The 18,818-nt window shown below is 30.5% G+C and overlaps 1 protein-coding gene and 1 non-coding gene across 4 annotated transcripts in view; both read left to right on the top strand.

Moving 5' to 3' along the window:
• ACAP2 (ArfGAP with coiled-coil, ankyrin repeat and PH domains 2) overlaps nucleotides 1-18,818 on the top strand; it is a 129,171-nt gene that overhangs the window by 84,954 nt on the left and 25,399 nt on the right. For 2 of the 3 annotated variants that reach the window (XM_039850527.1, XM_039850525.1), the window contains 6 exons: nucleotides 3,596-3,670; nucleotides 8,416-8,528; nucleotides 12,617-12,637; nucleotides 15,683-15,734; nucleotides 17,084-17,184; nucleotides 17,793-17,898. In XM_039850527.1, the coding sequence (XP_039706461.1) occupies nucleotides 3,596-3,670; nucleotides 8,416-8,528; nucleotides 12,617-12,637; nucleotides 15,683-15,734; nucleotides 17,084-17,184; nucleotides 17,793-17,898 (468 nt within the window). The remainder of the gene's footprint in view (nucleotides 1-3,595; nucleotides 3,671-8,415; nucleotides 8,529-12,616; nucleotides 12,638-15,682; nucleotides 15,735-17,083; nucleotides 17,185-17,792; nucleotides 17,899-18,818) is intronic. The other variant, XM_039850526.1, reaches the window with a different exon arrangement.
• LOC120593113 (U1 spliceosomal RNA) lies at nucleotides 4,384-4,547 on the top strand. The gene has a single exon (XR_005650299.1). It is a non-coding gene; the product is annotated as a U1 spliceosomal RNA (small nuclear RNA).

The following is an 18,818-nucleotide window of genomic DNA, read 5'->3' as shown; positions in this document are numbered from 1 at the left end:
ATTGCATTTACTGACCCCAGATAAATATGGTACGTGCACGTATGTGTGTTCCAACGGTGTTGGGGAAGGATGATGTGCAGGGCATGTGCCATGAATTACAGAGATACTGTTCTCTTCCTATGCCAAACTTAATTTATTGGAATAAACCAACAAGTCACCAGACTGTTCATCTCTGTGATAAGTGCCCTCTCTGGGTATATAAATTGAAATTAGGTTTGTTTGCATGTGATGGAAGGCTGAAAATAGTAGTAGCTTCAACAACATAGAATTTTATTTCTCATATGTAAAGTCAAGGGCCTGGTATAGTGATTACTTGATCCATAGGGGCCCAGACTTATATCTTTTGATTCTACATATGGTTCAAAGCAACTGTTGAAGCTTTAGCCATCATACCACAATTCCTACTAACAGGAAGGAAGAAAGGAGAGAGAAAAGGTGCATTTTCTCTTTGTAGGGATATTTCTTGGAAATCGTACACTTCTACCTATATCCCAATGTCCTAATAGCTGTAAGGAAAGCTGGAAAATATAGATTTAATATCACATAACCATGCGACCTACTAGAATTGGGTTTTTTATTGTTAAGACAGAAGGAGAGCAAATGAATATTGGGGGCACCTAGCTATCTCTACCACACAGTGGAAAATTAGAGTGTTATAGAGATGTATACATTGGACAGCTCAGACTTGGGAGGAAGGCAAGACTAAGCTCTAGTCACTCTTCACATCTTATCAAACATTAGATTATACCCTCATCTTACGTTATCATTTATTAAAAACCAAGTTGGTTTGTAGTTGACTAAATTAATTGTATATTTTAGACATTTATTAATTTCAGTTTTGCATTTTTCCCCTTCCCATGTCTGACATAATTTTGCATCTAAGCCCAGGTGCCTACAGTGCCTACTGGATAATATGGCCTGGTTGGAGGTGGCCAGTTAGGATATTTTTTCAGTAGACAATGGCATCTGGAATGAGGACCATGGCAGTAGGGACGGACTCAAATAGATAGATAAAATCTAAAAAATATTAAGATATAGCCAATTTGATGGGTTCAGGTTTAACTGTGTTGATTATGAGGATATGATACATAAGTGGGTATATCTAGATCTCAAGAGAAAGATATAGGCTTGAAGAGTCAATAGCATATAATTGTTAATTGCAGCCACAAGAGTGGGCTAATAGGTATCTCAGAATCATGAAGCTATTTTTTAAAAATATAAGTGTCAACACGGTGCCTAAAGATTTTGATGTTAAGGTCAAGGTTATTAGTATAGAGTAAAAAGAGAATCTGTCTTGGGTCAGGGCCTAAGAATGACCAACTTTTAAGAGATTGCTAGGTAAGGGGAGCTCCATGAGAACAAAATGAGAGAGGAGATGGAAAACGAGGAGACTGGTAGCACAAGCTGAGGAAAGAGAGTCTCAGAAAGGTGTTGAGGGTAGTTATCAGTTCAAATATCAAGTAAACCTAGGACTGAGAACTACCTATCAGGTTTAGTGACTAGAAGGTTACTTGTTACCTCTGTGAGGGTTGAGGATCTTAGTGGCAGAAATTCTAAATTTGTAATTTAGAATTAGAAAGCTAAATTACAGTGGGCAGGTGAGAATAAAAAGGGCAAGTAGAGAACAGGGGAAAATTTTCAAGAAGTTGTACTGTGAAGGAAAGAAGGAGAGAAGGTGGTAGCTAGAGAAAATTATGGGTTGGAGGAAGATTTTATTTAAGGTAGCATGATTTGCATAAATTAAAAAGCTTATAGGAATGGCAAAAGTTGAAAAGCAGAAAGAGAAGTGATGATATCTGAGGTAGTAGGTGTGCAAGGGATTCAAAACAAGGTAGAGGATTATGGGCACCTAGCCAGTTATAAGAGCTGTTAAATTTATACTATTCAACACTAATAGAGACATGGGACATATCCTGGTGTGCTCCAAGCTCTTTCTTCCTGATGTAGCCCCCAGCATCTGGAAGGTATGCATGCTAGTCTTCACATCTCTCCAACTCATATTTCCCCCACTGTCTTCCAAGTTGAAAAATATTTTTTCTTTGTACTTCTGCCCCAACAGTAGGGTGAGAGATTTCTCCCTTTCTGCTGCAATAGCAGTAGGGTGGGATGCAGCAGAGGAATTTACTACCAATTTGACAGGCAGAAAACCATCACTGCATTGCAGTACTGTGTGGGAGGGAGGTACATGCACTGAAGTTTATAAATATTAGTTTGAATCCTGGGGATTGTCTTGTACTGCACTTCAATTCGAATGAATGAATAATATTTACATGCCATTCTGTTGAGGCTATAAAACTGGCATAATGGTTATTCCACTTATTCAGTATAAGAAACTACTGAGGACAGACTTTTTCATAGTGTAGCACATACCAGCATTACTCATTAAATCAGTATAACATGTTACTAAGTTATGTATGTATTACATCCTATGGTAAAGTTGTGTAGTTACCATCTAAATCAAATATTTTATAATAGTGATAGTTTCTGTTTTAGTTCTTTATTTACTATTCAGGGATATTAAGATTCTGTGGCCAGAATTATTCTCTTGTAGAAAAAAAACATTTGTGATAGAGAGTGAATAAAAGATCAAATAGTTTTTTAAGATGACTTTTATTTTCAATTCAGCTTTTAAAGGATAGCAGTTAAAACATTTGGACTTTTAATACTTTATCTTCCATATTCCTGTTGATATTTACATTTTTATCTACTTATTTATTACACATTAGTGAGTTACAGGTGATGGGAGTTCAAAGATGAAATGACATGCATCACAGTCTAGAAGAGCAGAACCACATATTGGAGTATTTTATAACCCATTTGCTTGTTATTCCAGCAAAGAGGAGTTCAAGAAGCCAGTGCATTTGTCATAATACTGGAAATCAGATACTAATCTTTTGATGAAAAATTATCTTTCCTGATGGAAAGGAATATGAAAGAAATGAGATTTTATAATTTCATAAATTTTTTGAGCTTTAAAAAAGAATCTTAAAAATTGGCGATTTTATACTCTAGTCTTATGAATGATTACTATTCTATTATTATTACTATTATTTTTTAGCTTTCTCTTTTATCTGGTGAATTATTTTTCTACCTTTTAGATTTGATTATAACTTTAGGAAGCCAACATGAAAACATGAAAACATGAGGTCGGGTGATTGGAAGTCTTGTTACATTAAATATGAGAGAGCTGGCTTACACTAGCTTAGTTGCTACTTTTTACTGTTTTGGAAAAAAATCTTTTCTATCTTTGATTGTAACTACCAGAATTGCCGAGTGGGTCAGTGGGCAACTTAAGCTAGAGTCATTTTTCTTATTCAGGGAGTGAACATGTTATCATTGTTGTGTCCTTGACAAGGCCTCTTGTCACATTTGCTTGAACCATGACTGTTCTTAGAAACATTTTCCCTGGAGGAGTTACAGACCTACTCAAAGAGGATTTGATACTAAGGAAAAAAAAGGAACTTCCATTTAAAAATTGTAGCCAAAATACCTTTTTAAGTTAAAATGAGTGACTTATTGGGAATTTGATTAAAAATAAATAAACTTACTTTTTTGGGGGGTCTGTATAATTTTTTCCTTTTTTTTTTTTTTATAGTTGGATCGACTGGTTGTAGATGCAGCAAAAGAGAAAAGAGAGATGGAGCAAAAACATTCCACTATTCAACAAAAGGTATTAGAGGGGAGAAGTTAAAGGAGATTAATTCCCATTTTACACGATTGTTTGATTATTGGTTTCAGCAAGATACCATTGTGTTGGAACAATCCTTTTGAGTTGCTTTAATAATTAAATTGTGTAGATAAATTCCTCCTTTTTTGTGAAAAGTAAAATATTTTTCAAATGTTCAGACATTTATTATTCTTTTACATCAAAATATTCGAAAGCCCTGGTCTTAAACCAGTTTATAAAAAGTCAATCTTTTAAGGGCCTTTAATTTAAAAGTGGCCGTTAGAAAACACTGTTTATGGTGTTTCAGTTAGGATATCACCAACCCCAGTAAAAGTGTGTATGTGGTGGGGAGATGGGGGTGGAGAACACCTTAGCATCAATGTGTGTGTTTGGTATTATAGACTTTCCAGCTTCAGTCACTCTAAGGCAGCAATCCCTATCTCGCATGTGATGCTGACATTTCACTTACATTTCTTGCTAATTTGCCTAAGCCTAGCTAAACTGATATTTGAAAAATATATTTGAAAACAAAACTTTAAATATGAAACTAGTTTTTATTTCTACATGCTAAAAGCTTTCAATATGAAACACCCGGAACTCCCTAATAATATTTTACTTTATATAGGTAGTAACATTTTTTGTATAGTAATCTGAAAATAAAAGGAAAGAATTGGAGGTTGGGTGTCATAATACAAGTATGTGACAAGATGCCTTTCATACTTACCTGTTGTGGGAGATGCTGTGATTACAAAAGTGGTTTTGCCGGGCTAAGGCTTTTCGATTGCACTTTGGATGTACTGACCCTTGCGATTTTCCCAAATGTCAGAAACTCAGCTGCATAATTTGTGGTGGTGGGGGACTGCATTTGCACTTTTCCCTAAAAAAAAAAAAAAATGCCTTCTAGCATTGCTTTAAGAAATCTGTTCCCTTGCTTTTGAGCAGTCAGATCAACTTTTGTTATGATTTATTTAGAATTCAAAATACCAGTAAACTAGATCTGACATAGAACATACCAGTGGGAAAAAATGAAAGTGGAATCAGTAATAAAAGTAAGAAAAACTTTGTTGATGATGGGTTATTAATAATCAAAAAGAAAAGAAGATTGTCTACCACACTGTCTTTAAATTAGTTACTTCTAGCTATAGTCAGGTAAGACTAACTCAATGTTTTGTTTTGCTGAAGGTTAAATCACTTTTGGTTGAGTAAGTTAATGACGTTACCATGGAAAGACTGTTAAAAATTGGGACCAGTCATTTCTAATGAAAACAAGAGATCGTGATATTTGTAGAAACGTGTGACTATGTGCTTAAACTGAATTATTTGATGAATATTATACATCTTTTAATATCTTTCCCTATTTTATACACAACTCAAAGTAGATTATTAAATCTAAAATTAATTTTTTTGATTTTAAATAATAGTCAATTACTGTTTTCCTTTAAAGAAAGTAATGCTATTTTTGCTCATTATGTATACTTACCTTTTTTCTGCCCTTAAATGCTGACACAAGGCCGCATTACAGGTAAAAAAAAAAAAGGAAAAGAAGATCCAATCAACTCAAAATTAAGGGAAAATATGTCTAATGTAATTATTTAGATTTTTAAGAATTGAACTTGATCAACTAAAGAAATAATGATGCTACACACATTCATGTAAACTGTTTTTCCAAACATTGTTCCATTCTCGGCAGGCAGCACTGTGTGAGAGTTCCCATTGCTCCTTGCCACCTCATTGTCTTGTAAGAGTCTTTAATTTTTGCCAGTTTTGGTGGGTAGATATTGCTATCTCATTGTAGTTTTAATTTATGCTTTAGTCACAAATGAGCTCAAGCACTTCCCCCTATGCCTGTTGTCATTTGGATATTCTCTTTGTGAAATATCTGTTAGTTATTTTCCCATTTTTCCATCAGGTTGCCTAACTATTGATCAGATTCTTCATATATTCTGATATAAATACCCTTTTGGGATATATGTGTTTTTAATTTTCACACAGTTTTTAAAATAAATCTTTTTTTATTTTTATATTTTTGTGTGTGTCTTTTTGTGTCTTGTTTAATAAATTCTTTCCAACCCAAGATCATAAAGATATAACTCCTGTATAATCTTCTAAGTGTTTATAAATCTGCCTTTTATGTTTAGATCTTTAATCTATCTGCAATTGGATTTTTGTGTATGGTGTGAGGTAGAGAATCCGATTTCTTTTTATTCTCACATTGGTAGCTAGTTGACCCAGAATCAGTTATTTAAAAGTTTGTACTTTTGCTACTACTGTGTGTTTTATCCTCTGTTGTACATCACATTTCCATATACATGAGGTCTGTTTCATGCTCTCTATTCTGTTGCACTGGTCTTTTTGTCTTAATTATGCCAGAACTGTGCTGTCTTAATTATTTTAGCTTTACAATATATCTTAATACCTGACAAAGCAAAGCCTCCTACCTTCTTTTCTTCAAAAGTGAATTGCCTAAGTTATGCATTTCTATATAAATTTTAGGAGCAGCTTTTCAAAGTGCATAAAACAGCTTTTGGGATTTTGATTGGGATTGCATTGGATCTATGAATCAATGCAGAATTGATATCTCTATTTTATAATATCTTCTAATCCATAAGCTTAAAATATTTTTCCATTTACTCAAGTTTTCTTTAATGTCTTTCATAAAGTTTGATAATTTTATTGTACATCTTTTGTTAGTTATTCCTAGACACATTATAAATCTTATTGTAAATGTTATCTCAAAATTTTTTTCTTGCTGTTTACTTTTGTTATGTATTTGAATAAAGTTGATTTTTCTATGCTGATTTTATAATCAGTAATCTTGTTAAGCTCTCTTTAATACTAGTTTATCTCTGAATTCTTCTGGATGCTTTTCATACAAAGTCATATCATCTACAAATAATGATAGTTCATTTCTTCCTTTCCAGTCCTTTGCTTTTTGTTTGTTATCTTGATGGTTAGGACTTCCAGCATAATCTTGAAGTGGTAATAAAGGTCCTTCTTGTCTTGCCAATCTTGGTCTTGCCTTTTATTCCCTGGGCCCCACACCAAAGCTTCCTGATCTCCTATGAGACAAATGCTCTTAAAGCAAAAACTAGTTTCTTTGCTCTGCCTACCTCTTTGGCTTTAAATTTTTACTTAATCTTTTGCCTTTGAGTATGCTCTTCTAATTTGGGAGCTTCAATATATTTAAATTCTAATATTATATATTCTATCCAACATTATTAGTTGATTTCATTATAAAATCATGTAACATTTTAAGTACTATAACATATTAATTTGATATCAATAGTAACTAAATTGAAGAGTTAATTTATCTTAAGAAATGTAGTTGAAAATAGAATCCTATAATATGCTGCACTTTCAAGGAAGTCTTATTTGATGTTTAAGTAGTGTCAAGGTTATTAAAAAACTGCTGATATCATAAATGAAACCTTTAGAATGTTGCCGAACTCAATTATATCTATTGCTGACTTAAAACCTGTCTGCATAATTAAGACAATTATAGCCTCAAATAAATTTTAAATGAGGGAATTAAAGTTTCCTTGATTTTTTCCCAAAGAAAAAAGTAGGAAGAAATATAGTAAGTAATTTACGTTTTCTGTTTCATTTTATTATTTTAGATTATTATATGTTTATGGTTAAATTTTGAGACATGCCAGGAGTTTTTGCTTTTAATTCTGAATTTAGTCTATTTCCTTTTTCTATCTTTGTAGACTCTTAGATTCGGAAGGCCCTTAGGTCACTCTCACTCTGCTTCCCTTAAGTGTAGGACTTCTATGTTCCAGATCTTGGCAGGTGGTCATTCAGCCTTTGTCTAAATCTTTCTCAAGACAGAAAATTTACTACTCTCCCTAATAGGATAGCATTCCATCTTTGATCATCAGCGCAGCAGTAATTTTGAAAGTTCTAAGACTGATTTTTAATTTGGGGATAACAGCAATCTTGTAGTTTTGTTCAAATTATATTGGTAGTTCATCAGGAAGAATTTTAAATACAGAATTTTTTATTTCAAAAGTTACGAATCCTTGGAAGAAAATTAAAAGTTTGTGAATATTAAAGTGAATATTAAAATGATTAGAATGATAGAAGATTATGAGTGATTCTATAGTCCTTATAAAAAAGTAAGCTCAGCATGCCCACTTCAAACTGTGGTTCTTATCCTTTGCAAAACTAAATTTTATTTTAGGAAAAAAAAATGTCATCTTATTTCTAAACTCCCATATAGTGGAATTATTACTAATTTTAAAAACTACCATCATAATAATATATTTAGAAATAATGGTAGATTTAAATAATCCCAATTAAATATATCCATATTCCCTTTTTTTGTTAGCACACATATCACCACAAAATATTGGGAAAATATGAAAACATTTTAAGCATAGCACCGTATATAATATTTAGTTGCTCTCTTTGTCTATTTGTAAACATATTATTTTGTGCTCTTAATCACAGCATATATCTGTATAGTTTATATTTTGTTTTCTCATTTAGAGTATATTCTGTATAATCATCTGTGTTTTATATCATCAAGATAATATTATTGCATAGTCCACTAAATTAAAATACTTTAATATGTCGAAACATTCTTCTAGTAAACATTTAGATCCCCGTTTTTCTTTTGAACATTTTTGATATAACTATCTTAATACAAAGCTTTTCTACCATTTGAGCTGTTTCTCTAGAATAAATATATTGTCTAGGGAACTTATTCAAATCATATGAACTTTTTAATGTGTTATTTTGTCTAGGATTTCTCCAGTGATGATTCTAAGTTAGAATATAATGTAGATGCTGCAAATGGCATTGTTATGGAAGGATATCTGTTCAAACGAGCCAGCAATGCCTTCAAAACTTGGAACAGGTAATATATTTCAAATACTAGTCTCCATCTTTCCATATTCTCAGTTTTCTGACTTTTCCTTTGATTTGGCAACTCTTGCCTTCATAATTCTCCAAATTCACGATCCATAGTAATTTTCCTGAATCCAATCCCTTGAAGATAAGACGCCTTTCTAGGGGAGGCAAGTGAAAAATGACAATACTAATTCTAAATTCTATAATTTAAGCAAAGTTTAAACCCAGAAGCCAAGAGAATTTTTATAATGCTTCGTCTATAGTGACTAGACCATTATAATAGGTAAATTTGAATGTTAGTTACCTTTCATATTTGTTATGAAATAGATCTGTACAATACAAATTATGTGTTGAACATAATGGGTAAATAGACCAAGTGAGCATTTTTTTTCCTTTGTGTTCCTCCCCTATATAATGTTTATTTACATTTTTACTTAGTATTTACTTATAAATTTTAAGCAGATAACTTTAACCACGAGTTTTAGGAAATGGGATTGTTCTTATATGTTAAGTGTGTGTGGCAGCTGATGTTCCCTTATTCTAAACTTGATAGCTACCAAGAACTCTGACTATTTTTTGCTGAATTGATTTTTATAAAATATTAATCCAGTCAATCTGTTAAATGAATGTATAAAATATTATATTGTATTTTCCCATGTGCTAATATGGTAGAATAAAATCAGACATTAAGGCATAAATAAAAGATTAGGTTTTCTCAGGATCATCATTCTGAGTAGCAGTGATTGGTCTTTTATTCTCTTTATTGCAAAACATAAAAGTAGTCAGAAAAATTATATAATAATTGAGAGTAGTATTGGGTTTTTGTTAATTGATTTACTATTATATTGTTGGTTGAATATATATAGTTTAGTTCTTGAACAGGATATAAATTTACTTAATGATAGAGAAGATTGTTTTTTTTTTTTAAATGTAAATTAGCAAAGTAAGTAGAATTTTCTTGGTAAGTTTATTTGGCGTACAGTTTTGTTTAAATGGAAATGATTGCGCTTTGACTATTCAGTATATTGGAATGGGTTCCTAGTGCACTTATGTTGATTTCTTAATGATGAGGTTATATAGAAAAAACATTTACTGATATTTTCAAATATCAGTAATTTATTGAGCATTTCCCTAGAATTTGATATTGCTAACTGTTTAAATGGTACATGGTGTGTTTTATTCGAAATTATTTTTCTTACATGATAATGAGTGTAAACTGGAAAGAATAATGATTTTATCTGATAGTAAGCCTTTTTGAATTATGTAGAACTTTAAAAATAATATATGAATATAGAAAGACCAACTAAAATGGTTTGGTTAGAAATAAAGTTTTTAAATATTGTAAAGTGAAAATGAAAAATCAAAACTCTGTTTTCTAAGCCATAAAAATTAACACAAATAATCTTTTAAGCCTTTCCTGGAAAATTTCTATAGCCAGAGTAGAAAATTCAAATAAACAGTGTGATTATAAAATTTTATAATAAAGATATCACAACTAATATGGCTTCATAAGGTAATGTTAGAATTGAATTTTAACCTTCAGATTTCAAAACAACCTACTTAAAGTTTAACACAGTGAAAATAAAATAAATCCATAGAAACTATACCATTATGTTAAGAAGAAATGAAATGAACTTCCGTGGATACTCCAATGAAAAATGATCTCAGACTTCAAAATGAAGCACAGTAAGTGTTAGTGGAAAATTGCATTGCCGTTTCAGACAGTAGAGGAAAATGAGTTTTGATTTAAGCATGGACCTTTTTTTAAAATTTGTTCATGAATTCTATTAATTGGTACAGATATTAAAATGTAACTAAAATCAAGTAGGGAATAACTTAAATTCTCAAGGTAGACATGTTACCTACCATTTGCAAAGTGAAAAAGATAATACTTTTAGCAATAAGGCTACTTTACAAAGGAGACGCGATCTATATGTAGTGGGATGGCAGTTATTGATTGGAATCATAGATTGCAGTTCAGCACCCTAAGTTTTAGTTAGGAGATAGAAGCGCAGAGACATGGTTGCTTATTCAAGGTCACACTACTGGTTTGTGACAAAATTGAGATGCAAAACCTGGCATTTCTTTTTACTTGATAAGGAAACTCCAAACTATATTTTGATAAATCAAAATACAACTTCAGCTATTAGAAAATAGCTTAAAAACTATTTTAATAAACCTTCCTAGTCCATTTGCATTATTAGGAAAAGTTATGGCTAGCAAGTTAATTTCATTTTCATGTGCTTTTAAAGAACATTTTGATGAAAACACTGAAAGGAGACTTGTAGGACTAGAGCATATAAACATTATATAAAACCTTCACAAACAAAAACAAAAGTCAAAATCTTGTTAACAGAAATCTTAAATGTTTTCTAGGTTATAGGTCAGTAACTATAAAAAGGAGAGGAAAGAAAGTAATTCATTAGATATTATTTAGATTATCTTTTCAATTTTTAAGTTTGGAATGTATCTAAATTTTTTATATAAAGTTTATAAAAAATCTAATCTCAGGAAATACTTGCAAATAATTTTTTTTACTTATATATGACTTTAGTGTCTAACCTACTTTTCTAATTAGTTCTTTACCACCTCGATTTAATATAGTCTATTAGCCTCTGAATAAAAGAATGTATATTTGTGATATTTGTGCCTTAACTTTAAATATCCAGGAACCCAGCTATTGAGACAGAAATTTTTCTGTCTACTGGTTGTTTGTTTGTTTGTTTTTTAGATTGTGGATTAGCTTTAGGGAACTTTTTTCGTTGTCACCTTTAGGTACCAATGATATGATGCAAATTTGCCATTATATAGTTTTATGGAATAGTGGTGTATAATATTTTCAAAATCAACTTTTTAAAAAGACTTTCTTCCTGAGAGAAAGTCCAATTTGGCTAGGAATAGCCGATAGTTTTAAAACCTGACCCTGTGCTTTATAAAAATAAAGCATTTTTTAATCTGAAATTTAACTGAAGAGATAATTTTACATGATGTGATTGAAGTAGCATGAGAAGTGAAACGTTTTATGTCTTACGTGAATTGTTGATTTTGTTTCTGGTTGGTTTTAGATTTCTAGTTTTTGGTTTCTCTTAAGATTTTTATACGTCCATACTATATATTTTTCTGAAGACATGTGAGACCTACCAAAATCATATTTCCGTAACAGGCATTTTCTCAATGTGACAGCTTCACTTCAGACTCAAATCAGTGCTAAGTGGATTACTACTACCTGTGTTTCTCTTTTGCTTTTCATGAGAAATTCAGAAAGGATGACTAAACAAGGAAAATAATTAAATAGTAACATTATTTAGTAATAAGCTGGTAAAACTAATAAAGAAGCTGCATAATTATGTGCTATGCTCAGTCTGTTGAACTAGAAAATATAGCTGAAAGTATAAACTGTATTATATAATTTCTTAGAGCAAAGTATTTTATATGCTGCTAGTACAGATATAAATTTTTATTTTTATCGGCTCTTTGTTTTAAAATAAGTATCCATGTAGATTAAAACTAAACTCTGTTTATGTATGGCCTTCGAGTCTCTGCTATCATTTTATGAAAAGGAGGTGAGCAGGTGGGAGGTAGGTTTATTTGGCTGATAATATTTTATAATCTTTGATATTCTTAATTAGTGATCTCACCTCCCTTATGAAAAGTTTTTATTTGTCTTAGGTTTATATAGATATATCTATAGTGATATATAAAGAACAGATTATTAAGATGAGGAAAAGTACTATCTATATTTAATAGCTGTGATGATAGAGGCAGAAAATAATAGTAGAGGTATGCCCAATTGTGCTAAGTCCTTCCATAACTTTTTAATACTTAAAGAAAATTTTCAACTATTTCTGAAAGATTGCATTTCAGGTTCCTGAGTGTTGGAATTAGTTGTACAAATGCATATGTGTATAATATGTAAATAAAATACAGCCGATAATTTTGACTATTTTGTTAGGTTATGAGCTTAAGCTTGTTCCTTTAATTCTTGCTTTATTTTCATATCATGCTAGTCCTTTGCTTATTTTGCACATTTGCGTTTTCATTCTTCTACCGCCTTTCCCTTATGTTTTAATCCTGCCCCATTTTTTCACATGACAGGAAAAAGCCCGATCATATCAGGTACCAAATGGCTTTCTTCCCCTCATCCCCACCTTACTCCAGTTTCCTCTTTGGCACGAGAAAGCTCATAATTAACCTGCATTTCACTTGGATTACTTGCAATGGATATGAAGTCTCTTACGTTTTAAACTGGGAAGAAAATAGAAACATCTTCTCTGAGGAATGGAATTATAACTTTTCATTGCCCAGCTCCTCAACTTCATTTAATCTGGAGAAGAACATTTGATATGTTTATAGTTAAAGAAGACATACACTGATTAATGTGAATACCTTTATATCTTTTTTAAAAAAGGAAATAAACAAGGAAATGCTTTTCAAAAATTTAGACAGTAACTAGGAATTAGTGCCCTTTGATAATAACCATATTAGTTATGCCAAAAGGAAACATTGTCGGTTTCTAGATTTTTGTTTGTTTATTTGTTTGACCATTTTGGTCTTTTTCCCTGTTAAAATTAAAATTGAATTTTAAATAAAGGAGCATACATGTTCAAGCTTTTAATTTTGTTAAACATTTACCTATTTGACACTTATTCGAATGTGTTTGTGAATCCATTATCTGTATAGTTTTAGTGACAAAGCCGTCAATTTAGAAGTTTGACTTTTACTCATGTTTTTGATTTCAAGTGCATTTCTGGGACTAGTAGTGATCAAATGGGGTAAAAGATACTTGATTTACTTTTTTAATATATCCACTCCCAATTTTGTCATCTGGAAAGCTCTCGTTGGTATTTAAAATTTAATATTTAATTGTTTATGAATATAATATTTTGGTCTCAAATCTTTATTATTTCAATTTGAGAGAAATATAGTGTTTTATTTTTCTTAATGAACTAAGAAATTTTCTTTTTTTTAAAGCACTCTTATAATTTAGCTTTGTGGCCAGCTTCTGAATCTTGTAGAATATAGTGTAGTTGTCAGTACAATGCTTTCCAAATTTTTTTTTAATTTAATTAACTTTTAAAGTATCTTCAAACTGCACGTAGCACGAGCTTAAAATACTAAGTATTTTTTCTATATTCCATAGGCTACGAACTGTCTCATTTTTCCTTTTATTAGAAATGTTAATAATAACTAGGATTATTCTAAGAGAAATTAAAAATTATATTCTATTTTACTTACCTGATTGAAGTCTTGATCAATATAAATGGGTATGATTAGCTCTTTTTTCTTCCTTTTTTTAATGGCAGAAGAGGGGAGTAGTGTCATAAGATAAAGATCTTAATAATTGAAAAATTTTTTCTTTCTAAGATACAGTATGATTTTATTACTTCAGAGGCGTTGCTAATTTAAGATGAATTTCTAGCGTCTTTCCTGAGTGTACAAAAACTGATAATGTGAAAATGTTACCAGGAGCAGATAGATGGCAGGGGACCTGGCTTTCAGAAATACATATGTGATCATATATATGATCTGTAAAGTTAATAATCAGAGGAAATGGCCTTTGACAAAAAACATAAGTTTTTATCTAGTATGTTATTATTTTTAAAGGTTATGATCCTAAGATGCAGCAAGTAAAAGAAATTTATTTTTTGAAGACCTCAGAAGCATGAAAAGTTTACATGGTTATATGAATGTTTTTCCATTGTACAATAAACCTCTATTTAGTTTTTCATCAAATTACATAATATGATTACTGTGTTATAAAACATAAGAATTTTTATTAAGCTGTAGTTCATCCTACCTCAAATGATTTTTAAAAAAACACTGTAGTCATTATCAGAGATTGTTTCCATTGCATGTCATTCCATGTGGCAGAGCTGCACCATTTTCTTTGTTTGTAGGTATTTCCTTTAACATTTCTAACCAACTATGTGTCCCAAAGCAAACAAACCCAGAAGTTCTTCCTTTTCTAGCCTGCCTCTTGATGATTGGCATTTAAAGACAACCCACTTGGTTTTATCTAGATGCTATTTTAACAAATCTCTATTTTAATGGTACAGGTGATACCTTTTTAAGTAGCAAGAAAACCTAACTATCTGTCTAGTTTAAAAATAGAAAAGCATCCAATCATTTTCTCAGCTTTGGAGAATTAACTTAATTTTTAAAAATAGAAATTCTCAATATGTCTCAATACAATTTCTAGTTCTTTGTATTAATATCAATGAAAAGGTAGAATCTCTATCTGCTAATAGATTAATAACTAATATTTATAATAGAAATCATCTCACATAAAACTAATTTTAAAATAATGACTCAAATATTGTTTTACCTTTCATGCTTGATGAGAATTTTTGCTTCCTTTTATGAATGGCTTTTGGCTGTGATTTTTTTTTTGTAAGTCTTTAGGTCCTTTTATTGTTTTCATAAGTTAGAATTAGTAAATATGCCGTATGTAGCTGAGCTTTTTCTTCTAAAGAAGATTGAAGTCAATTGTTACCTAGAAATTTGCAATAATGAGCTGAACAATATAAACAGAGAATCATTTTTAGTAATAACTTTGATTATTCTGCTTAGAAGAATTTTATATGAAAATAAGGCCAAGTGAATTGGCGATTATCTCCTGTTTGATAGCAGTTGTAAAATGATGATTTAATTTTCTGTTTTGCTTAATGAATCAAACACTTGCTGAATTAGCTGCAAAAAAGGTTGAAAACAAAGCATTTATTTCAACGTTTTACTCTGTACAAATGGATAGTCTTATTTACTATGTAAATTTACTTCTACTTTATAATAAAAACAATTGTTTTGGGGGAAAGATTTTGGTTATTTTGAGGAACCTCAAAAAACTAAATTATTATTTTAAAACAGTTATTATTTGGTAATAGCATAAAATATAAGTTTTCATTAGGATTTAAATTTCTGACTAAAAATGAATCAAAATATAGTAATTTTATTTTCCTACTCTGTGGTTTTAAAATTGTTTAAAATTGTTCTTTACTTTCAGTAGTTATCTCATTGACATCAATTTATATAAAGCAAAACAAAACAATGTACTTCTCAAAACATAATTACTATAAACTGATTTTCTAGTGTTTTCCCAAATATTTCTAACAACTGAAATGAATTATATATATGAAAACTTAAATCTGTTTTGTATTTATTTAGACGCTGGTTCTCAATACAGAACAATCAGTTGGTTTACCAGAAAAAATTTAAGGTAGGTGTTTTGTTAAGTAATTAAGTGAAAACCCACTGAGTTCCTAGTTCTTAATATTCCTGTGTGTGAAATTACCATTTGTTAGTTTTATGTTTGGGCATAATAGGACTAAAAGTGGAAAGTATCAACATTTGATACTTAAAAGCAGAGTGATTTTGAATCCTGAATTCTTAATTCCTAGCTTTGAGATGGATTTTTCTGTGCCTCAGTATTATTACTTTTTTTCTTCATATGTTTCTTTGTCTAGCTGTGTGACAGGAATAACACTACCATTCCACAGTACTATTTTGAGGCTGTAGAAAAGGATGCCTTTTAAGAAATATCATAAGGCCACAGGTGATAATACAGAAAGGGTAGAAATGACATTAAAATGTAACCTTAAAGTAATTTAAATAGAAACCTTTAAATTTGTTAATATTGTTCTTATATATTTGTTTTCCTGAACCTAAATTTTAAGGGTTTTAAATTCGTTAATACTGTTCTTATATATTTGTTTTTCTGAACCTAAATTTTAAGGGTTTTAAATTCGTTAATACTGTTCTTATATATTTGTTTTCCTGAACCTTAATTTTAAGGGTGAGTAATTTTTAAAGGCATACTGAGAGGACATGTGACTTGAGGATGTTAAAAATAATTAGAAAAAAATGAACCATTAGTTAATTTATTACTTGATTTTTACCTTGTTAGCCTTTATGAATGATATATTCAAACTGTAAATTTTAAAGATTCACTCTACTCTTGAGATGACAGAATATGAATTTACTTGCTAGGTTCTACGGTTGCAGGTTTTTTCCATACAATCCTTTAGTCTAACTAATTAATTAGTTGATGGTTTTTTCTACTCTGATAAACTTGGTTTTAGTTTTATATTTTTATTAAGTACTAGAAAATGATAAAACCTTTCTCATTTTCTTAGGTATTTAAGAAGAATATGTAGGCTTCTTATTTTTCTTTCATTTATTTAAAATGACTCATTCAAGGCTTCTTTTTTGGAAGAAAGTAGCTTTTATTATATGTGAGGGGGCAATCAAGAGCATATGGATATGAAAGAAAATAAACAGGAATCTAAAATTTATCTGAGCGCCTACTAAATGTTAGACTAAGCTTAAACTATTTCATTTAATCCTTATACAGCAATTTTATGAGACAGATAAAATTATTAACAGGGAAGAATTACCTTTATAGTTATATCTGTGTTGCTAATTCCTATCTCTAATCTAATATAAGATAAAATGTAAATCTTTAAAATTAGACTGTTTATTCCAAGTAATATTTTTAAGTATGTTATTATTGGTGTAGTATTTAAAACCTAGATTGATAAATACGGGAGGTGTGTTTCCTTATTGTAGGATAACCCTACTGTGGTAGTGGAAGATCTCAGGCTCTGCACAGTGAAACATTGTGAGGACATAGAACGACGGTTCTGCTTTGAGGTGGTCTCTCCAACAAAGTGAGTGGGCTTAAAGAATTTGAGAGTTGCTTTTGGATTTTTATAGTTTGTCTCAAAGAACTTTTCAGAGTAGAGAAAGATTTGTATTTCACTTGTGGTGATATGTGTTAAAGAGGAAAAAAGTATTTTAAAAGTACATTTCATTCATTAGTGACTACAGTTATTAGTCAGATATTTATATAACTTCTCCCCAGTATCATATTTTTAAAATTCCGTAAAGATTGATGTGGCCACATGAATACTTTTAGCTATCATAGATACCGAAGTCATATATCAGTTCAAATTTTTTTGGTAACTGTTGTGTTATATTTATACCCAAAGAAAATATGTGTTATTATGTTTATATGGAAAATTTAAAGGTTTTTTTTTTTTTTAATGTGCAGAAATGGGTGATTTCTTTCCAAATAGTTAACTTATTTCATTGGTACCTTAATTTTTTCCTGTGAATACACTCTGTCCTAAAGATAGATGAAATCAAACCTTTCAACAGAAATTCATTTTTTTTTTTTTTGTTAGAAAATTATTAAAAGGCGAAGTATACAAAAAGTAAACCTTATTATTTTTGGAGTTAATTTAGTGTCTGAGAAAACAATGTTATTTTCTTTTAGAAGTTGTATGCTTCAGGCAGATTCTGAAAAGCTGCGCCAGGCATGGATTAAAGCTGTTCAGACCAGTATTGCTACTGCTTATAGAGAGAAGGGTGATGAATCAGAGGTTAGTAAACAATACTGCAATACCAAATGATACATTGCTGAAATTTTTTAATTTTAGTTATAACATTGTATGATTATAACATTGACAAATAACTTTATATTAGTTTCAGGTGTACAACATAATGATTTGATAATTGTATATACTATGAAATGCTCACCACAATAAGTCTAGTTACCATCTGTCACCATAGGTAGTTACAAAAATTTTTTTTCTCATGATGAGACCTTTTAAGATTTACTGTCTTAGCAACAGCTTGCAAATAGTCACCACGCTGTACATTACATCCCCATGACTTATTTATTATATAAGTAGAAGTTTGTGCCTTTTGACCCCCTTCACCCATAATATTTTTTTATGAAGGATGATATTTTTGTAATTGAAGTGGGTTTTATTTTTAAAATCTAGATTCGATTCCTCTTTTGTTTACTTCTGACTTTACCTATCATTTTATTTCAATATTTCAATGTGTGTTTAATTCTCTGTTTGAGTATTATGTCAGATTGATTCTAAGGTATTCTGACACCCATTTTTCTCCCCCAAATATTTTATTATTTTAATTAATAATAAAATAATGAATGTGAAAAGTACTTAAAATTAAAACTGGGTAAAAAGTGAAAAAAGAAAGCTCAGATTGTCTCTTAGTTGAAATCTTCCTGGAGAAGATAAGCTTGGTCATAGTCTGGCTTCACCTTCTCAACAAGTTTACAAATTCTTGAGCAAGGCCATTAGTGAGTCTTGAGAAATGGAACTGACCCCCCTCCTTCAACAGTGTCCTGAATATGAGGCATTTGTGAGTCTGTGCATGTCTAAAAATGTCTTTATTCCATCCTCACATTTGTTTGATAGTTTGGTTGGGTGTGGAATTTTTAAGTTGGAAGTAATTATTCTTAATTTTAACTGCATTGTTTTTCTAGCTTCCA

The sequence above is a fragment of the Pteropus medius genome, unplaced genomic scaffold (genome assembly GCF_902729225.1).
Source record: "Pteropus medius unplaced genomic scaffold, Ma_sr-lr_union100, whole genome shotgun sequence".
Taxonomy (NCBI): domain Eukaryota; kingdom Metazoa; phylum Chordata; class Mammalia; order Chiroptera; family Pteropodidae; genus Pteropus; species Pteropus medius.
Note: the sequence above shows the minus strand (reverse complement) of the source record. Positions and strands in the feature narration are given on the sequence as shown.